This window comes from Panthera leo, chromosome B4 (assembly GCF_018350215.1).
Source record: "Panthera leo isolate Ple1 chromosome B4, P.leo_Ple1_pat1.1, whole genome shotgun sequence".
NCBI lineage: Eukaryota > Metazoa > Chordata > Mammalia > Carnivora > Felidae > Panthera > Panthera leo.
Window position 1 is genome coordinate 75326958 of NC_056685.1, and position 22968 is coordinate 75349925.

Sequence of the window (22968 nt, forward strand, 5' to 3'; positions counted from 1 at the left end):
AAGGCATTATGCTAAGTAAAATAAGCCAGAGAAAGACAAATAGTGTATAATCTCACCTACACATGGAGTCTTAAAAAAAACCAATTCACAGAAACAGGGAACAGACTGGTGGTTGCCAGAGACAGGGGTGGGGATAAGGGAAATTGGTGACCATGGACAGAGGTACAAACTTCCCATTACACAATGAATACATTCTGGAGAAGTAATTAGAGATTGAAAAAAAAAATAAATGGGAAGTAGGAGAGCCAAAGGGGTTTCTTAAAAGGAGGCCTCTTTCACCTGCAGCACAAAAGCACCCAGAACTGAGTAACGGGCTGAGATTTAAGAGGTAAATTCTAAAAAAAAAGCTCCAATGCTCAACCACAGTACTTATGCTAAGGTCAGGAGCCTGATTGGAAAAACCTGAGATCTTATAGTATTAACACATCTGGGTAGAAGCCCCCAAGAATACTGGCTCTGCAGACTTCCCTGAACTGTATTTGCAGAGGTGGCCCATCACTCCCTAGCAATAGCTAGCACTTCCCTCATGCAGGCGGGCTCTTATAGCCTTCCTCACACAAAGCTGTCTCAACCTCATCTCTCTTCTGCCAGGCTAGTAACCAGGGTTAAATCCCAGCATAATCCAGCTGGAAATGCAGTGGGTCAAATAAAGATACTGTACCACAAACGAACTAAGAACTAGCTAGCATATACTGGTAGGAGGCAGGGGAATACCAAGGGTATGCCTAATCAAGGGCACCAGAACATAAAACTGGGTAAGTCATGGACTTGGGAGCATGTCCTCAGTACTCAGGATTTAACATCTTGGCCAGGAGCCCAGGGAATGGGGTAAACTAGCTTCCAGGGAGCCTTTCAGAAACCTGGGGAAAAAATGATAGCAAGCACTCAGCGAAATGAAAATGCCAGAACTGCCCTGGCAGAAGGCAAAGCAATCAAAAGGTGCAGAGAGGAGGATATGCCAAATTGGGTCCATTTTGAGAGGCCCAGAGGACATCCTCATTCACCAAAGCCATCAGGTAAGCAGGGCACCAATATTACTAAGTTCAGTGCGCCTTCTCTGGAGGCCAGGACCGAGCTTGGTAATACCTGTGAAGATCATGGGGCTACTAAATAATGTAAGTCAGGTGGGCAGCACTTTAACTGACAAAAATCAAGGGACAATTACAGGTATACCTCATTTTATTGTGCTTCACTTTATTGCACTTCGCAGATAATTGCGTTTTCTCACAAAATGAAGGTTTGTGGCAACCCTGCATTGAGCAAATGTATTGGCACCATTTTTCCAACACCATTTGCTCACTTTATGTCTCTAGGTCACATGTTTAATTCTTGCAATATTTCAGACTTTTTCATTATTATATATGATCAGTGATTAGACTTGCTGAAAGCTCAGATGATGGTTAGCATTTTTTTAGCAATAAAGTATCTTTTAACTAGGTATGCTCTTTTTTTAGACATAATGCTACTGCATACTTTAAATAGACTATAGTATAAACATTTTTATATGCATTGGGAAACCCGAAAATTCACCTGGCTCTTTATCTAGATACTTGTTTTACTACAGTGGTCTGGAACCTAACCCACAATACCTCTGAGTTAAGCCTATAATAGATAACTTCTAGCATAGGTAACTCAAACCTAAATGAACTTCTATTTTAACCCTATCTTTAGATTCATCATCAAAATGATCTTGACAACTTATGTCTCTCTCAGTGATCTAGCATCAGGCCTGACTTCAATGGAAGTTTTACATAAATATATATTCCAAGCTCTGGAGAATTCTATGATAACCAGACATTAACTGGGAGAAAGAAAGGCAAGTGGAAGTAGGGGACACAGAGAGCAGGATGAAAATAAGGAAGATACTTGGAACTAGTAGGCTTTAATAAGGAAATTCCACCCCTTTCTACCTACTTCTTACAGGTTTTTATGTTATCCTCCAAACCAAACCAATTTACCGAAAATGTATCTACTTCTTGGAAAGAAGTTTATCTGTCCTGTTTTCCCTTTCCCATCAGAGACAACTCCCTAAGGACTCCAAAATATATATATGTTCACAAATATAAACAAAACATGCATTCAAGTGATTGTTTTACATTTTCATAACATTTTAACATTTAATAGAAACTATATACAATAATTTTTTATTGTATCTTACATAAGATAGCCACTACAGAAATTTACATAGGTTAGAAGCAAGATGGATGGTTAAGGAGGGCCCAGTCCTGTGGGCTATTCTCAGAGGTTATAGGTCAGAGTTCACTGGAGGGTTGAGGGGGGGTTCAGATTATCCAATCAGGTGAGAGGTGAAGAAAGGCTAAAACACAAGCCATTAGATAGAGAAAATCAAACACTGGGTTTCATCAATATCCGAAGGGTACACATCTCCTGCCTAAACACCTATGTGGATTTATTCCAAGACTTGGGAATTCCCATTACAAAGATGTCTCTCCCCTCAGGCATGGTCCCAAATACTCTCTCAATCCCAGCAGCTCTGACATGAATCACCGATCTCTCTTCCTTGCACAAAGTGAGAAGGCATCCACAACCTGTAGATACTACTGGTCCCTTCCCCCCAAATTTGGTTTGACTACAGCACTCAATAACCCAGAGGAAAAACAACGTAATCGGAGTTGTCCTTCAGTGAGAGAGAGTCATAAATATTTGTTTAAAGAATGGAAAATTCAAATCCTCCAAAGTCAAATGGTTCCCAAAACAAACTATCAACTGATAGAAGAAGGTTCTGGCTTCCCATTTGCAGTAGCCACTCCACTTTGAGGCAGTGGTGCAGAGACTTTCTCAGAATTTCGAGACCCCTGTGATCTGCACCCATCTCCAGCCATCTGTATCTGGCCCTGTTAAAAGAAAATCACTTTGGTTACAAATCCATTCATTAGGGTCTGAAACATGAATCTGAATTATCAAGATCAAGACAGCAGACATAAAACAACTCTGAGCAGATGCTCTTCCCCATACGTAACAATCTCTGACCCTTGGGAGTAAGCAGTCATTAGCTATAGCATTCCTGAGGCTCTCCCAATGGGAAGGAGAACTGTGGGTTGTTTCTTCCAATGAAACAGCCATTCTTTGCTGAGACTCCAGAACAGCCAGCAAATCACAGGAAGATAGTTCTTTGGGCCTCTGCTTGAAACCAACAGCATAATACAACTGCTAGTCTTCAGTCAGAGCCACTGGTACCCCACCCAAGAATCAAAGAAAGAAGCCATATCACATTACTTGTCCATACTCTATGAGAAAAACAATTCCAGTGCTGAACCCTCCCTTTAAAAAGAACCATTTATGTAGACTCCTTGTCTTAACCTCTTCTAGTTAACTACATAAACAGTTTCCTGCTGAGATTCTGGGACTAGTGTCCATCAGGTGTTCTCTCTAAGGGCCCATCTGGAGAACTGCCATCTGGGGCACCTTATAGTCCTCTTGTGATAACAACCCCACTCACTGGGAGTACATGCTAGCCATAGCCAGCAGGGAGACCTGTGTCTGGATGGGGTTGTTCTTCACTTGCCAGAATATCCACTGAGCCTTCAGCAATTTCTTTGACTGAATGATCTTCAAGGGTTAGTGAAGGATCAAAAAGCAAGGGTGAAGGAGGGCACTGCATACCATCACCCACAACATCCAAGTCCTAGGAAAAGAAAGAGAAAAGCCTATCAGGAACACCAAGGGAACCAATAAGCTTAAGTTGGCATATTTTTCAATAAACCTCAAAGCAATTCTCCCATAGTTCCCTCACCTCCTTGCCTACTTTTAATCAAAAAAAGATCTTCCCCAAATGTCTAACAAATGGGGTAAGATCCAAAAAGCACTAAAAACTTTTCCTTGCTGCTGAGTATAAAGCACAGACCACTACAGTAACTTAAACCCATATTTTCAAATTGAAAAATTCAGAGACAGAAAGAATAGTAACTGGAGGGAGAGAGGAAACAGGAGTTTTAGTTCAATGGGCACAGAGTCTCTGGGCTGATGGGAAAGTTCTGGAGATGGTGATGGTTGTGCAATACTGTGAACGTACTTAACACCACTGAATTATACACTTAAAAATGGTTGAAACAGTCAATTTCATGTTACAAATATTTTACAAAGAAACTCTATTAAAAAGAAAGCATATTCCCTCTAAGACTAACTGTAATCAAGATCTACATTCACCGACGTTGAATATAATACAGACAATCAGCATAATCACAAACTAAAATATTGCTTTAACAGATTGGACAATATGAGGGGTGCCTGGCTGGCACAGTCGATGTAACATGCGACTCTTGATCTCAGTGTCATGAGTAGCCCATGCTGGACACAGAGCTTACTACAAAAAAAAAAAAAAAAAAAAAAATGGACAATAGAAGATTGCTTGATTACAATGCCCTAACAGCCATAGTGAACTACAAAATTCTACTCTGATTAAGTCCCTATCCCCAAACAGCAAATCCCTGATTTTTACACATACTCCAGTTGCTGAGAGAGAAAGGAAAAAAGCAAAAAAGGAAAAGGAAAAGGAAAAGGAAAAGGAAAAGGGGAAGGGGAAGGGAGAAAAAGTATGAACAATTCTATAAACTATGTTCTTCCAATTGAACTAGCCATTCCCATTGGGGTGCTGAATGGCTAACAGACCACAGAAACACATTACTCTTGGCTCCTGTTTGAAACCAACAGCTACAGCAAACCACTGGTCTTGATTCAGGGCCTAAGCATTGCAAAGCCATAGACAATGTGTCAAACTGACTTTCATGCCACCAAGAGTCTACTGCTAACCTCTCCTTCACAAGAGTGAATATTACCCAAGGGTTTCTACTCCCCTACACCCAATCCACTTAGCCCCACAAAGCCCCAATAGAGGTTCAAAGTTTCCAGTAATCTAGCTTCACAAGAAGCTTAGTTCTATGCTTTTAAATTAAGTCTAAGAATATGAAACCCTTTCGCTTTCTTTGGTGTGCTAATCACACTTCACAATTAAGGTAAAGAATATAATTAAAGAATGTACTAGACTTAAAGCTGATTAAAGCAGAAATTTGGAAAAGGGTACGGCCGGCTAACATCTATTTCAGATGTGTAAGAAACTTCTGTACTATTCACAGAAACCAGTGTTTGCACATGGTTAAGCCTGTGAACTATTTTCTCCAATTCTTTTAATATGCACATTATACAAATAATTAACATGGAATTTAAAAGAACCCGTTTAGGTGGTACACCACAAAGTTTCCAAATCTCAGGACAACAATGGTAAGGAAATGTCTTCAAAACAAAATAGATACTGAAAAGGCTTTTCTCACATAGTTATGTTGTCTGTTACAAGAATTAAAATTGGGGGAAAGAACCTAAAACAAGAGAGGAAGAAGGGATCAGCAGAAATGCCTATCACAACAGCAATATTCAGAGATATAAATCCATCAGGACACAAAGAATATATATTTTGTTCTGATCTCAAAAATCACACACAAAAAGAGAGGAACCTCAAAGTAATAGAATTAAGGTATTAGGTACTTGCCAAACATCCTTGGATCAAAGCACAGAAAACAGGCAAATATAACACCCAGATGAAAGACTGAATTTTAACCTAGATTAATACCTAATACCAGGTCTTCCCATAGGTAAAGTTCTTAACTTCTGGTAAAGTTACCAGAAATTATTAACAAGTTATAGAAATGGTGTATAAGGCAGAATATAGGTTACAAGCTAAGAATGCTTGGTGAAATTCATACAGTTAAGAAATCATTTTTTTCCCAAATTTTTTATGCTAATAAATATATCCAGAATTATAGGACAAAATTTCTTTTCTAAAACTGGATTTTGTTTCAACATTTTCTGGAGAATTTTTACCTCCAAAGATTAAGAATAAAACTAACTTTTAATGACCAATATGGTTTATCAAAAGTACATTAATATGAACATAATAGATGTTCAAGTACAAAATGGAATGTTTATCATTTTTAAATCTCTAATGTCAAAGGTCCATCTTAAAAACTCACTGGGTTCCCAAAAATAAGGGGTTACTTCTCATACATTCTTTTTAAGTTTATTTATTTTGAGAGCGAGCAAGCACGTGCATGAGCACACTCACAAGTCAGGGAGGGGCAGAGAGGAGACAGAATCCCAATCATGGTCTGCACCATCGGTGCAGCGCCCAGTGCTGGGCTCGAACTCTCGAACTCATGAGATCGTGACGTGAGCAGAGATCAAGAGTCAGATTTTTAACCAACTGCACCACCCAGGCGCCGCTCCCATACGTTCTTTTTAAAAAATCCAAACAACAAATAAGAATTAACAGATTTGATAGTATATTTTAAAATATTTTTTAAGATTCCTTAAATGTCAAGCTTCACCTATGATCACATCTTATAATCTCTAATGTTTTGTGAAAAATTCTCCAAAAAGCAATACTGAGATGACAAAAACAGGTGAAAAGGGAAAAGCAAAAAGGTCAAACAGAAATGGTTCTAAGAAATTAAAATCAGATGATATAGAATTTACTAACCTAATACATCTATATAAAATACATTTGCTACTTTCTACATATGTACATTAGTACCTGAAAGGAATCTGGTGATGTGCTTATTAGGTTAATTTTTAGATCCTATAAAGCTGCTCATGTTACTAAAAGTTAGGAAGAAAAGAAAAGAAAAGAAAAGAAAAGAAAAGAAAAGAAAAGAAAAGAAAAGAAAAGGAAAGAAAAAAAAGAAAAGGGCACCTCTGCATTTTCTTCACATTTAAAATGAAGGAAAGTGGACAAACTCTGTCCTTATCAATCTAGGACTATGTATTCATTTACCCTCTTCAACATAATCTCTTTGGAAAAATTTGGAAAGCACTTAAGTATATAATAAGGTCCCTTTCTAGTTTTCATATTCTATGAAATGTGTGAAAAATTTTTAATAAGAATTAAGATTATAATAAAAATTGTAATTTTATTATAAATGAAGTAATGAAAATCAAAGTCTAATAAGCATGTAAACCATACATAATCAAAACAGGGGGGTTATGGAAAAAAATTAGAATCAGTTTATTCTTTTGTTTTTTAAGTTTTTATTTATTTTGAGAGAGAGAGAGAGAGAGATCTCGGGGTTGTGGGTTTGAGTCCCACATTTGGTGTAGAGATTACTTTAAAAAAATAAAATTTTAGGGGCGCCTGGGTGGCTCAGTCGGTTAAGCGGCCGACTTTGGCTCAGGTCATGATCTCGCGGTCCGTGAGTCCGAGCCCCGCGTCAGGCTCTGTGCTGACAGCTCAGAGCCTGGAGCCTGTTTCATATTCTGTGTCTCCCTCTCTCTGACCCTCCCCCGTTCATGCTCTGTCTCTCTCTGTCTCAAAAATAAATAAACGTTAAAAAAAAGATTAAAAAAATAAAAAAATAAAATAAATAAAATTTTAAAAAACAAGCACACCTGGCTGGCTTAGTTGGGAGAAGCACGCAACTTTTTTGTTTAAGTTTTTTTATTTTGGGGAGGGGCAGAAAGAGAGGGAGACAGAGAATCCTGCCCAAGCAGTCTATGCACTGTCAGAGATCATGACCTAAGCCAAAGTCAGACGCTTAACCGACTCAGCCACCCAGGTGCCCCAGGATCTTTTTCAGATATTACCCTGTCCTGGTATATCCCCTTTTTTAGCAAGCAATACCCTTGAGGCCACTCAAACTTTGCTTCTACCCTTTGCAAAAATCTTAAAACCTATATTCAATCTTCCATTTAGATTTGTCACATTAAATGTGACATGGTTATATATAATACACCTTTTATTATGAAATTCAGAAGAATTATCTTCAGAATAAATAATGAAGACCTTTATCCAGAGGGCTAAATATTAAGCAAAGTACTAAGCTAGAGATGGTGTGTCAACTGATGCCTGAAGTCAGACAGTAGGGTAGTGCTAATTAGGGAAACGAAATCAGAGATGGGTTTATGGGCTGGGACCAATTGAGGAACAAGCTTCAAAAAGTAGTGTACATACTTAGAAGGCTATAAAAATAAATAAAGAGATCACTGCTGTTCTAGTCCATTCACAATAGAATCTATGATAACGTATCAAAAATAAAGCCAGTAGCCAGAGCTAAGTTTACAGTCATTTTCTGGGGGGCACGTTAACCTGAAAACGAAACCTTTACTACGACAGAACAAAAACACAAGCTTACAACTGTCAAGAGTAGATCTCAGAATCCATTTGTATTACTAAGATTCTAGTGAATCACTCACCTTGTGGGTACCAAATTTCCTGGCTACACCAAATCCATCCATAATCTTAACTTTCCAACTTCCCATAGGTTACAGTTTATTTTCCTTATCATTCTTGCAGTAAAACTTGCCAATTTAACTGTCTCTAAATCAATATGCTAACATACAAATACAACCATACATATATCATTTCAAAAACTTTATCAACTCTCCTGGCCACAAAAGACTAACCTAGTCTCACCATTAACAAATAAGGCCTTGCCTCAAGGGCCAACCAGAGCAGAGCTTCTCTAACTTACATCACTGAACTCCAGAGGTAAACTCTCAGTGGGCTGAAGCTCGGCAGCACTCAAGTACAGATCCATGGGGCCGGCTTCCAGATCGTGTGGCACAGACAGTACCTGCTCGGGCTTATACATCTGAGGAGGCAACTGGAAATGCAGTGGGCAGCAGGGATCCTCAGAGAGGCTTACAGGAACTGGTTTGTTGCAGGGTACCTCTTCAGACCCCTGGCAGCATTTGAAGAGAACCTGATTCGTGTCCTGACAAATATCTGTAGAAAAACGGTCAAGGGAAATAAAATGGATCTATCGGAGGCACAAAATAGGAAAGAGTTGTCTGCCATGTAAAATTCAAGGTGTGGACTACGGAGACAACTGGTTACATTTGAAACAGAACCAAACCCAGTTAGCAATTTTTAAAGTTCTTCTCAAAATAAGTGTCATTCACTAGCATCTAATTCTAGCTCAAACAGCAATTTAAATCTAGTCCCCAATCTACACTTCAGGATCCCAGTCATTTAAACCAGAGACATTAATCTTGTTCTCACTGAGGAGAGTCAAACGCAAAACATCTGAAAACAGTGCTAAGCAAATAGCAATAACAATTCTAGGTCTCTACACCTATTCAGAAGAAACATGTTATGGCAAAAGCAGGTGGATAGCTTGCAGAGGCGGTACCACCTCCTTCCAAGAATCAAGACACAAATGTTTCTGCTCTGTTAAGCAGACTGGCAAAAGATTACAAAAACTTTTTGAATTTTATTTCCAAACTGTTCACAGGTTTTATACTTAAAGCAGCAGAGAACTGGGGAAAATAGAACCTCTAGTAACTAGGGATCTTATCTTGACAATAAAAATAAACTTATTTTATTTCCATGCCCCCTTCCCTTTTGAGGGGGTGGGGGTACTAATGCAGAGGAGTTGCATGCTCCCCCAGAAAGAAAGGAAATAGAATTTCCCATGGAAAGGAACTACTCCAGGAACATTTCAGGAGTACTAACAATTACTTCTATTAAGAGTAAAACAGAAAAGGGCCAGTTTCCAAGTTGGCAAAGAAGCTCTGTAAAATGAATCAAAATTAAAATCATGGTTAGGTAAAACAACAAAATTTAGTTCCAGTTACTCTATGAAATAGTTTTTTACTCAAATGATACCACTTCTTGAAATCTTAACTACATGTTTTTTCCCTAGATTAACAGACAACTGTTATTTCAAATGTGGGTTTATTTTTAAACCAGAAAGCTCCATTTCCTATAAACTACGTGTACCCAGGATTATAGAATTATGAGTAAACTTTTCTCCCACATTTTGTGATAATTCCTAAAAATTAAAAAAAATCTAACATACAATTTATTTTTAAACCAAGTAAAACTTCTTGAATAAGCCATTTCTCACAATCACTTCTTGGAAATCTAAGGCAGGGTTTCACAACCCTGGCACTATTGACGTTACTGGCTGCCCAGTGCACTGCCAGGTGCTTAGCAACACTCTGGCCTCTACCCACTAGATGTCAGTAGCATCTCACTGTCACTCCTGAATTAGAACAAGCAAAATTGTCTCCACACATTGCCAAATGAGGATAAAATGGCACCCAGTTGAGAACCACTCCTCTAAAAGAACAGTAAATAGTACAAAGTAAACAATATTTATTGAATGAAAACGAACAATCAAATGAACAAGCACATGAATCTAATAGGAACAATCAGATTTGCATTGCTTAAGAAAATCTAAACAGTCTCCAATGTGCTTAAAAAGCCCAATCTTATTAAATTATTAATACTTAAGATCAATCCATTAAATTAAATGTTTTAATCAGAACTTTTTTCATGGAATTCAAAGAACTTTCGTAAGTCTCTTATTTAATACAATATATATATCTTGGAAAAACCCTCCCCCCCATCCTCCTCCACCCCCTTTCCTTTCAGATGGGGACAAGAGAGACAAAGAGAAGGGAATGGTTGACCTACAACTAGAGTCTGGGTCCTTCACTTTCAGTCCAGTGCTGTCTCCATTAGACCAGAGTAAAGAGTTAACAGGTCCCCAATGGCAGTCGCATCTTTCTCTGGGAGAAGGACTTAAGGAAGGGTAAGTGACTTAAGCAACTATGGAGCGGAAAGGAAAAGAGCATAAAACAAAAAAAATCATACTTCCCTTCTCTTTTCAAATACATTTCATTTTCAACTCTGCTTTTTAAAATATTAATATTCTAATAAGCTATTTGAGAATAATACTGTAAGTCTAAAATACTCCTTAATATCTGTAAATTGAGTTTTTTTGACTTATAAATTCAAGCTCACTGAAGAAAACCTGCAAGTACAAGGCAGAGGAATAAAGGGCATTCACAACCCCACCATCCAAAAATAGTCAATTTTTACTTCCCCTCCCAGGATTTGATTATATGGAATTCCATACCCTATTTTTGTCACTATCAAACATTTTTCTATGTCACTCATTAATTTTATTAAATAAAATGTTTAACCCCTGACCTATTCCATATTATATAATAATTTTCTTCTTTGTTCCCCATCTCTGAGAATTTCAAGGCTGTCTCTAGTTGAAAAAGTTTTATGTAAAAATATTGGTCTTTGCATTTGATTATCTCCTTAAAATAAATTCCCAGAGGTGACATTATCATATCAAAGAATATGAATACTGTCAAGCTGCTTTCTAAAAAGTTTGTGCCACTTGATCTTCCCACTGACAGTATTTAGAAGGATCCATTTCACCATAACCTCAACCTGAAATTCACTGAATAAACATCATATATATACAAACATCAAATTCATAGATTAAAATTTTCATTTCCTGTTTCACTTATGTACAGTGAAAACACTTTTCCACTATTAGCCATTTCTACTTTTAAATCTGTCCACCTTTGCCCAATTATGTTTTGAGCATTTATCTATAGTTTTTAATTACCTTGCACAAGTATTTTGTGTATTAAGGACAGTAATCCTTCATCAGACATTTATTGCAATAATTAATAAACTAGTAAAACATTCAATAAATAGAATAGAAAAAAGTCTTCTTTTCAAAGACCAAGAAAAGGTTCTCCTTTTTCTATTAAAAAGATATTTTATTTTCCATATACTTTATATCTCCTTCCAGGCAAATGAAATCCATCAAGATTTATGCCTTTAGATAATAGTATTTAACAAGTGCTTTACTGTGAAAGCAACTTACTCGATATCCATAATAAAGATGCACTTTCACAATCGAATAAACAAGTCAAAAAGTCTTGTAACCTGATAGTAAACGTGACCTCGTAGCCGAATCAAGAAATGCTATGATGGTTCAAAGGCAAACTAATTGGGAGGGTAGGGGTGGGAGCATTCCATTTTTGGAAACAGATAAGCTTCCAATTTGAATAAAGTCTAAAATACACAAATTGGCCATACAAAAGATTAATTCTCAAAGGAAGGTCACAGTTCAGAACCTATTGTTTTTTTGGTGGAAAACCCACAGTAAATTTTTTTTTTTGATAACTGGACTTAACAGTATTATAATTCCAATGAACAAGTTCTATCAGGGATCTCTATAGTTTGGAATCCCAGTATTAATCAACAACAAATAAATATTAGCCCACACCTATCTCTAATGACTCAGATGTTTCTTTCTAATGAACTGACCATTACATTTCCAAAGTTCTGAAATGGCCAACAGACCATAGAAAGACATTTCTTTAGGCTCCTGCTTGAAACCAACAGCTTCGACAAACTGCTGGCCTTGATTCAGGGCCAAAGGAAAACAAAGACCTTCAATTAAGCAAACTATGAGATATTCCCACCAGCCTTTAGCCTAGCTAGCAAACTGAAAGGAATAAAAAAGATACGGGTAAGGCAGTGTCTGGTCATTGGAAGAGACTGATTGGAACATCGAACATCATCCACAAAGGCCAAGCACCTCTGACTGGAACGAGTCGTATGAGCCTAAAACGGAGAAAATAAATAAACGTTCAAAAGAAAATACAACCAGTTATCTATGACAATACTAACTTATATAACATGTAAGGTACACCCTTAAAGGCTAAAGAAAAAAAAAACCCTCAATATTTGACAAATTTACTCACAAGACTATATGAAAGAAAAAAAAAGTTAAAACCTCATGTTCAAATAATGAGTCAACCCTAATCCAAAATACTTCTCCAGATTATAAGAATGTGATCAGCCTAATGGTTTTCAAACTATTTTGTCTTTTAGAAACCCTTCCCCCCTTTTTACGGCTTGAACTCATAACCTCAAGATCAAGAGTGGCATGCTCCAAAGACTGAGCCAGCCAGGCACCCTAGCAAACCACTTTTTAAAACTGTAATTTTATAGGCGCCTGGGTGGCTCAGTCAATTAAGTGTCTGATTTCGGCTCAGGTCATGCTCTTGCAGTCCATGAGTCTGAGCCCCACATTGAGCTGTGCTGACATCTCAGATCCTGGAGCCTGCTTCAGATTCTGTGTCTCCCTCTCTCTGCCCTTCCCCTGCATACACTCACTCTCTCTCTCTCTCTCTCCCTCACACAAATAAATATTTAAAAAAAATTTTTTTAATTGTAGTTTTATGTGGAGCCTCAACAAATAAAACAGATAAAAATGGAATTATCATTGAGGCAGAGACCAAGGGCTTAAAAAACAAATTAAGAATGATCACTTAACTGTGCTCTTTTCAATTTACCCGACATCCAATTAAAAATTAAGTCAGATTTCAGAGCCAAGACTATACAATATTTTGACTATTTGTGACTTTGTAAACAACGCAAATATATGCCCCTTAGAGGTATAAACACAAATTACCTGTTGGGCAGCACCATCTGTGGCCAGCATTCTGCGTTCCTTCAGCTGCCTATGTAATAAGGCTTCCACTCCATAGCGCTGACGATACCGCCGAAGACATTTTAGACGCTTTAAGTTCTCTCGTTCTTTGGCCAAAAGTCCCTCTGGGCCAGTCAGGAGACTACTACCTGGTGAGTCACAACAGTCAAGACGCTATGTGCCAAGTAACCAATGAAGGATGGCTTCCCCAAATTAAGAAGAAATAAACTGGGAAATCTTTAGCCGTAAGACAGCCATCTTCAAAAGCAAATTTTTCACTCCAGGTACCAAGACAGAAATACATCTAAGTACTACCAAATGCACATGTTGAACCCACAATACAACAGCTTATTGGAACTTAGCATAAAACTTGCCTAGAGCTTCATGTTCCACTTTGCGATTATGTAAATAACGTCGCTTCTTCTCTTTGAGCAGATGCTGAAGTCGTTTAAACTGATCGATGTACAAAGACTGCAACCGAATTAGTTTCTCACGCATAATCAGGGCAACTTCTTCTGCTGTATAAACACCAGCATGTCTACAATGAAACAGAATTCAGCAAAGCATAAGAAAACACAATAAACCCCAAGCTTAAAAGGACACAAGGTTAGAGGTGAGACTTAACCTTGTTACTTAACAAGAAGTCACCCAACTGCCCATCAACAGATGAAGGTAATGATGTGGCATATATATAAATGGAATATTTACTCAGCCATCAAAAAGAATGAAATCATGCCACTTGCAACGTGGATGGAGCTAGAGTGTATTATGATGCTACACAAAATAAGTCAGTCAAAGAAAGACAAATACCATATGATTTCACTTATGTGGGATTTAAGAAACAAAACAGATGAACATATGGGATGGCGGGATGGCGGGATGGCGGGATGGCGGGATGGCGGGATGGCTGGACGGCTGGATAGATAGATAGATAGCTGGCTGGATAGATAGATAGATAGATAGATAGATAGATAGACAGACAGACAGACAGACAGACAGACAAAAAAGAGGGAAAGAAACCATAAAAGACTCTTTAACTACAGAGAACTGAGGTTGCTGGAGGGGAGGTGGGTGAGGGATGGGCTGGAAGGGTGATATGTATTAAGGCGTGCACTTGTGATAAGCACTGGGTGTTATGGAGTCTTTTTTTTTTTAAGTTTACTTATTTATTTTTGAGAGAGAAAAAGAGAAAGCACATGTGCACAGAAGGGGGAGAGCCAGAGAGAAAAAAATCCCAAGCAGGCTCCACACCATCAGCACAGAGCCCGATGCAGGGACTGAACTCACGAACTGTAAAATCATGACCTGAGCAGAAGTTAGTCATTTAACCAACTGAGCCATCTAGGCGCCCCAAGCATTGGGTGTTGTATGTAAATGATGAATCACTGAATTCTATTCCTGAAGCCAATATTACACTGTTTGTTAACTAACTAGAATTTAAATAAAAATTAGAAAATAAAAAAGAACTCACCACTGAGACAATCACCTTATTAAATATGAACATTGTCATGCAACATGCAAGTTGTTATTAAAAAACAAAACAACAGGGGCGCCTGGGTGGCTCAGTCGGTTAGGCGTCTGACTTCAGCTCAGGTCACGATCTCGCGGTCCGTGAGTTCGAGCCCCGCGTCAGGCTCTGGGCTGATGGCTCAGAGCCTGGAGCCTACTTCTATGTCTCCCTCCTTCTCTGCCCCTCCCCCGTTCATGCTCTCTCTCTCTCTCTCTCTGTCCCAAAAATAAAAAAACGTTAAAAAAAAATTTAAAAAACAAAAACAAAACAACAAAGAAAATCTCCAAGTATGGATGCTAATGTATAATCTCACAATATGAGGAAGGGGAGATGTTTCATTATTTTCCCCAGTTATGTTACATTATGTTTAAGAAAAAGTGAAGATATGGAACACTCAAAAATTTTTATTAATCTACATTCTTACCCCATTTCATAATTTAGTCACTTACCAGTCAGGACAGCTTAAAAGTATTCAATTTAGTAGCATTTATATCTTAATATATTTTAAATTAAGTACAAAAGGTAACAAATAATTTCAATTTCTAATTTAAAATACATTCTTTTTTTTTTTTTTTTAATTTTAAGTAGGCTCCACGCCCAGCCCAGAGCCCAACTTGAGGCCCAAACTCATGACCTGAGATCAAGACCTAAGCTGAGATCAAGAGTTGGACATTCAACCGACTGAGCCACACGGATGCCCGGTAATTTAAAACACATTCCTATATTGGGGTTTACGTGGGCCCTTAAAACACTGGTCCACAAACGCTATTCACTGTCCTCCAGCTCATTTCCTTGACAAATTTCTCAAAATACAGTACCCTAGGTTAACCTTTAATTGCCAAAGATCTAGATCCACACCAATTTTACTAAGCTTTGCCACCAATTATAAACAGAATTTTTTAAAGTTATTGTGCTGATTATGAGGTCACAAAGCCAATGAGTTAAACGGCGGTTTAAATGGAGACTTTCCAGACTGATTTAAGTAACTCAAATGAAAAGACTAGTTGCAAATTTAAAAGACTTTTGGTTCCATTTGCCTTGTGTGATCATTAAACAGGAAGAGCAAACTAGGTATGTACCTTGACTTGCTATTTTCATTCTGAGTAAAAAATTATTTCCTTCACTTAAAACACAATGCATGCAAATTACATACTCTAATTTTAGGGGCACCTGTGTGGCTCAGTCAGTTAAGTGCCCTACTCTTGATTTTGGCTCTGGTCACATGCTCACCGTTGAGCCCCATGTCAGGCTCTATGCTGACAGAGCAGAGCCTGTTGGAGATTCTCTCTCCCTCTCTCTCAGCCCCTCCCCTGCTCACAATCTCTCTAAATAAACAAACAAATAAATATGGCTGTTCCAGACATTCATGGCTAATTATTAAAATCATGTTATTAAAACCAGGACACACGGGTGGCTCAGTCAGCTAAGCATCTGACTCTTGATTTTGGCTCAGGTCATGATCTCACAGCTGTTGAGATCAAGCCCTACATCAGAATCTATGCCAACAGGGGGGCCTGGGCGGCTCAGTCGGTTCAGCGTCTGACTTCGGCTCAGGTCATGATCTCACCATTCATGAGTTTGAGCCCCATATCAGGCTCTCTGCTGACAGCTCAGAGCCTGGAGCCTGCTTCGGATTCTGTGTCTCCCTCTCTCTTTGCCCCTCCCCCACTCGTACTCTGTGTCTGTCTCAAAAATAAATAAAACATTTAAAAAAGTTAAAAAAAAAAAAAAAAAAAAAAACCATGCTGACAGCCAGAGCCTGCTTGGAATATTCTCTCTCAAAATAAACAAACATTAAAAAAAAATTTTTTTTAATAAAAGCATGCACCAACTTCCCTTACTCTGATACTCATAAATTTAAGTCAGAGATTTATTATCTGACTGCATCTTCTTTTTTTTTTTAATTTTTTTTTTTTTAACATTTATTTTTGAGACAGAGAGAGACAGAGCATGAATGGGGGAGGGGCAGAGAGAGAGGGAGACACAGAATCGGAAGCAGGCTCCAGGCTCTGGGCCATCAGCCCAGAGCCTGACGCGGGGCTCGAACTCACGGACTGCAAGATCGTGACCTGAGCTGAAGTCAGACGCTCAACCAACTGAGCCACCCAGGCGTCCCTCTGACTGCATCTTCAACAAAGAGGGAATCATCTTACATTCCTTGTATATTAGTGTCTCTTATCTAAGGGCATTCCTCCAAATTTATTTTAATAACAATGAAGACTCAATAACTTGAAATGACCTTTACCAAAACTAACTCTGAATGCCTGTAGAAGTCATATAATAAAAATTACTTTCTAAAAAGGGAACGATTGAACAATTACTCTTTTTTTTTTTTTTTTTTAAACTTTTCTTGGCTGGCTATTTCTGTTGTTGTTGTTTATTTTAGAGACAGAGAGGGGGAGAGGGGCAGAGAGAAAGAATCTTAAGCAGGCTCCACACCCAATCTTACCATTGTTGAGATCAGGACCTCAGCTGAAATCAAGAGTCAGATGTTTAACCGACTGAGCCACCCTGGCGCCCCTAACAGTTACTCATAGGCTAAAACTTCACCAGTGCTGGATGTTGTTATAAATGGACTTTTCAGATTCCTTTTTTTTATTTTTTATTTTTTATTTTTTAGCATTTATTTATTTTTTGAGAGGCAGAGAGAGACAGTACGAGCATGGAAAGCACAGAAAGAGGGAGACAGAATCCGAAGTAGGTTCCAGGCTCTGAGCTGTCAGCACAGGGCCTGATGCAGGACTCGAACTCACCAACAGTGAGATCATGACCTGAGCCACCCAGGTGCCCCTCAGATTACTTTTTACAAAGCAATTAAGTAAATGGTTACTTTGAGGGAAATCACATACACATACCTATAAGGGGGAAAAGAAACTATGCCAATATTAATCCTAGTTAGGATAAAATCTCTAATGACATCATAAACAATACAAAAAGCACCCTCCTGGAACAAGCAAATGAAGACGATATATGCTGTAAATTGCTAACGATTCAAAAAGTGGTCCTAGTGACAATAAGACACTGGCACCAGAGATGAAATTCAAAGAATTTCATTAAATACTCTTTTATTAAATTTAACAAGACAGTAATATGCAACCACATTAACAAATTTAATACTCTAAGACATTTCACAACTGTATTTACATCCCTAAAAATGCAAATATCTTAGGAGGTCAAAATTTTTTGGATAATCTCATGGGGGAATTAAGGAAAGCCTTATATTTAGTTGCCTAATAGTTGACCATACTTGGGGCTTTACTTTCCCCCTTGGAATGTTCCTTTTAGGAGAAATTGACACCACATACCTAGTCCTTTTAACATTTATACTTCTCATTAACTGGTATTTTTAAGCTACACTAGCATAAATGTGTCCCCAAGAGACTGATCCACTCTAGATTACTACTGACAAAATCAAGTTTCTGGACCTTCAAAGCTATTTACCATACCAAAGGACAGTCACTTTGTGACCCTACAGAGCATATACCTCTTCAAAGCAGCAAGTCTGGCATTTCCAGAAGCACAATGGGGGGGAAAGAATGTTTGATATTAAGTTACCAAGTAAATAAACCAAACAAACCGAAGTTACTATGAGAGAATTCTGCTAGATAATGACTAGATAACGAACATTCCTTTGCAAACTACTTAGATGGAACTTTCCAATAAGTACTTCCTGAAGAGCTGACTACACTGACATTACTCAAGAAAAATAGACGCAATTATTATACTCAGAAAATGTAAACCTAAATGACTTTTTATGAACAGACTAAAAATTCATTACCCCTCCCACTATTTATAATACTTCTATGCAAATGGTCAGTGGGAAGTATTAGACAGTAATCAAAAAGAATGAAGAAAACAAAAAAAGAAAAAACTCAAGTAAACACAAACCATGAGACTTTTGAGTGGCAACGTTTTTGTTTCTGTAACTCCAAGGTGACCCATGGGTTAAATGAAGAGTAGAACCTTAGTTAAGATATAATTACATACACATATTACTCACTTCTGGTTTCTACCTCAGTTTCTCTTAGCCATGAAACCAAAGGGCACTCTTGAACATCTTTTTATTTTTCCACCAGGGGGAAAAAAAAAAAAAAACACTCATAAAATGTAACTCTGAAAAAAATGTATTCAAATACAATCACATTATTGTTCCTGAGATTTAAGCCAGGAATCCACTTACATCAGTTTCCTCTTCTCTAACTGATCTAAGCCATTTCTCAACCAACCTTCCACTCCTATGTCCAAGAAATTTCCTATTTTTTCCCCTATACTTTCTCATGTGTAGAATTTGATACCTAAAAACTTCCCCAAATTCCAAGACTTCCAAACAAGAATCAAATTTTGCCTTGCAGCAAGATGGTGATGAACCAGGACACTTTAACATACAGAAGCTATTGAGCTATTACTGCTCACAAATAACTAAGTTATCTTCAACACGGCTAGGTTATTAACCTATTAATAGTTTACTATAGTTAATTAACAGCATTACTGTAGTCCACACACTGACTGCAAAAAATATTTAAAAGCCTTATGTGGAGTTACAACTTACTTTAGGGGATCTTCTTGATCACTGTCTATGCTATCAGCTTCACTGTCAGGGTCACCTCTCCATGTCTGATCCACAGTAATGGGTTCCTGCTCCCCATCACTCCAGCTGTCTTCATCTGAGGCAAGGAAGGGAGAGCAGCCATTAAGACTTCCCACCTCTGTAACTCCACCACACAAAACTAGATTACTTAACACATCAACCCAAACCTTAAAATTTAAAACAAAACAAACAACTCCCCCCCCCGCCACCTCCCCCCCAAAAAAATTTTTTAGCAGAAAGGCACTGGCAAATTAAGTCAGCTTAAAAAATACAACCCAGGTAAGCGTACTTATAACATAAAGGAGGTAACCATGCCCTCAAAAAGACAGAAAGGTCAACTCAAAATTACTCTTGCTTCCTGAAATTACCTTGCCTAACAAAGACAAGCATAAAAACAGCTATGAAGGAAACAGTCATAAAGTCAAGAAAGTAAACCCAAGCACAGGCTACTTCAAACTGAAAAGAACTGGTGAACATAGCAATGCTGGAATTCTCATCAAATTGTCAATGAATTATATTATTACCGTATTATCACGTGTCCTATATGTTCAAGATACTGTGCTAAATAAACCAAAATAAGTTCTTTAACTTACTTTTTCCTTTTTCATTCTAAGGAGAGAAGATCCTTACCCAGAATTCGGCTGGCTTCGCTGCGGCTACTTTCTGGAGTCTGAGACCCCAGCTCTGTCTTAGCATAGGAGCTCAGCTGGCACAAGAGTGTTTCACCCATAGGCCCTGGATTAGTCTTCTTCATTTGAGCATGAAGTGCCAGGGCATTCCTACGGGCATGTTCAGCACAGAAAGACACCCTAAGAAGACAAAATATTAACATTTTATACTCAGGTCCCTTCTTGAAAGAGTTCTACCATTTTCACTGTCACTAATCTTTAGATCATTTTTAGGAAATTAAAATTACTATTACCTTCATTTATAAATTAAAAAGGCCAGTGAAGCAGAGTAATTTAACTAGCCCAAGGTCAACTCATTTGGTATTACTAAGGGGAAATGCAGGTATCATAATCTGGTGCTTCATTCATCAAACAAAACATTCCAACTATAAAAACGCTGACATCATCTTAGAACAAATCAAAGAGATCCTCTTTCATCTTTCAAAATTGGTTCTGGAAGGCAACTCTACACTTTAATTCAGTATCAATCCACTGAAGGTAAGAAGATGTGGGACACAATTTTAAAACCAAAATATACATGCAGAATTCACTAGCCAAGTTATGTGAATACTTTTGCTTCTGTGATGAAACCTATAAAGCTTTTCTGGGGAACCAGAATACACATACACGCAGTTTTGCATATTACTTAACAAGGATCAGGGATGACCCACAGGGCCATGGACTCCAGAGTTAAGAATAATCTAGAATATCCCTTTATTTTATAGACAAGAGAAAAGGTCTAAACAGATTAATTGAGTGGACCAAACGGAAGTGGTCTCTCCAGTTTTCAACGTTTTTATTTTTTCTCCCCAAGGATATATCCATAACCCCAATTTTACAAAAATCCCAGATATTCCCAAGCCCACAATATACCACATCTCCCCTCTCGCTTTAAAAGTACAAACGACATAGATTATTATCTACACATATATACCCATCTTTCTTCTCAGGCTTTGGAGCAGCACTGGGACATCTTTTTCCATTCTTCGTCGATATATAACTACACTGCTTGAAGGGTGCATTCTTGTCTTCAAGGATATGCTTAATACAAAACTCCTGCCCCTCCAGACGAGGTTGCGAGCATGGGCGATGAGTGAATGAACAAGACAGAGGCTCCTGAGACCTGGGCACTGGGGTTATCCTCCCCCGATTGGTCGGCAAGACGTGGATCCGAATCCTGTTCATACCAAAACCTGCAGGGTCACACACACAAAAAGCCCTTACCCTTCCCGAAAATTCCTGCTCTACGACATCCGGGCAGACTGCAGATAGTTTCCAAAGGACAAGCAGAAGTCACGCTCTGTAACTCCCCTCCGCACAGGTCTCCCCAGGCCATTAGACAATTTGTCTCACTTCAACCTCTGCGCCATGCCCGCCCCCACCCTGAACACAAGCACGTCGTATCTCAGACTCGCATGGCCGGCGCACGAGGAAGGAGCGCCCGCCCCACGCGGTGGCGGCAACGCCGCAGCGCCGCGCCCGGCCTCCGCCTCCGCCTCTTTGCACGCCGCCTTTGTCCCAGCCCGCCTCAGAGCTCACGGCTGGGCCCTGCCCGTCCTCGGCCGCCTGTGCAAGCGCCATTTTGTCCTCCGGCTCTGGGCACCAGAGAATCTGGCTTCTGGGAGCCCAGAGCAGGAGAGCGACATCCAGGCTGTTTGAGACAAAGTAACAACTCGGAGAGGGCAGGAGGAGCGAAGCAGCAGCCTAACCGCAGAAGAGAGATCAAGCACCGCGGCCATGTTACCTGTGCCGCCGCGCCGCGCCGCTAGGCCTCTGCCCGCGCCAGCCGCTTCTAACTCGGCCCCCCGCTCCTTTCCAGGCTCCCAATTCCTGATTGGCTACTGTGCCCACGGCGGTGTGTCACCATTGGCCGAGGCCAGCTACCTATCATGTCTGGGGGGGCGGGGCGCTGAGAAAAAGCGCGGCTGGGGTGGCTAAGAAGACCTGTCCGTCAGTCAACAGCTCCGCCCCGGGGAGGGTGAGGTTGAGGGTGATCTTGCTGCCGGAGTCTTTGGCGCGGCGGTGCTGTTTTTTTCTACGTCACAGCGTGGCTTCCTTTCGGTATACTTTTGGGACTACTTTTGGCCGCTGTGTGGTTCTAGGGTGCTGTTACCTCACCGTCCCTACACAGCGGGTAAAAAAAATCAGTCATATAGAGGCCAAAGGATCACGGTACAGTTGACTCTTTATACAGGAAAAAGCTGTAGTTTTCTTTTGTGAGCAGTTGGTTTGAGTACGGAGTCTGGGAAATTAAACACTTGATTTTTCAGAGCAACCCTAAGAGGCAGAGGCTATTATTTCCATTTTACAGATAAGATAACCAAGGAATAGAATAGGCCTAAGTCTAGTAAATGGCAGAAGGAGAATTTGAACCCAACCCTCATTCTTTATCCCTTTATAGTACAGAGCATTGGACTGAGATAAGGAAATATGAGTTCTGGTTTAGGCCTTGGTTATTGAAAATTCTCTACAATTTCATGCTAAATAATGGAGGTATATAGAAATGGTAGACACTATCCCAATTTTATCATACGTTAGCAATTTTTAGTTAAAAACATCTTTTTTCATCACCACACCTCTTGTAGAAATGAACCAACAATCTTTCCCTCTAACCCTTCTGGATCTTTTTTGCATCCCAACATTCCCAAAGCTTCTTTATCTAGTGTCAGTTTCATTTAAAACGTTTCTCCAGTACCAATGAGCAGGTATGATTCACAGTGCAGGTGAGTATAGAGAATCTACAATGCTCCAACAACAGCAGTCAGCTTAGTCACAAGGGATTAAAACAAAAATGGGAGGTGGAGTAGGTAGAGGAGATGCCAATTCCAGATTAGGGCATCCCTAGAAGGCCCATTACTGAAATTCATTCAAGAAATATTTACTGAGTGCCTAAGTGCCATGCACTAGACATACAGAGAGAACAGGAAAGATAACCATGCTCTT

General features: G+C 39.1%; 1 protein-coding gene and 3 non-coding genes across 7 annotated transcripts; all 4 read right to left on the minus strand.

Moving 5' to 3' along the window:
• Positions 1 to 2123: 2123 nt before the first annotated feature.
• On the minus strand, positions 2124 to 21834 carry KANSL2 (KAT8 regulatory NSL complex subunit 2). 4 transcript variants are annotated; one of them, XM_042946379.1, is made up of 10 exons: positions 21770 to 21834; positions 20960 to 21218; positions 19988 to 20166; positions 19319 to 19433; positions 13634 to 13797; positions 13242 to 13408; positions 12292 to 12388; positions 8580 to 8731; positions 3527 to 3646; positions 2124 to 2855 (listed from the first exon to the last, which is right to left on the minus strand). In XM_042946379.1, the coding sequence occupies exons 2-10, from the start codon at positions 21208 to 21210 to the stop codon at positions 2724 to 2726; spliced, it is 1377 nt and encodes a 458-aa protein (XP_042802313.1). In that variant the 5' UTR covers positions 21211 to 21218; positions 21770 to 21834; the 3' UTR covers positions 2124 to 2723. The 4 variants fall into 4 exon arrangements, with proteins under 4 accessions (XP_042802313.1, XP_042802309.1, XP_042802310.1 ...); XM_042946375.1 differs by having other exon boundaries at positions 8478 to 8731; XM_042946376.1 differs by having other exon boundaries at positions 2640 to 2855; positions 3496 to 3646; positions 8478 to 8731.
• LOC122225737 lies at positions 3058 to 3192 on the minus strand. The gene has a single exon (XR_006205341.1). It is a non-coding gene; the product is annotated as a small nucleolar RNA SNORA2/SNORA34 family (small nucleolar RNA).
• Positions 4573 to 4705, minus strand: LOC122225736. Its single transcript, XR_006205340.1, has one exon. It is a non-coding gene; the product is annotated as a small nucleolar RNA SNORA2/SNORA34 family (small nucleolar RNA).
• LOC122225735 lies at positions 12064 to 12200 on the minus strand. Its single transcript, XR_006205339.1, has one exon. It is a non-coding gene; the product is annotated as a small nucleolar RNA SNORA2/SNORA34 family (small nucleolar RNA).
• Positions 21835 to 22968: the final 1134 nt, after the last annotated feature.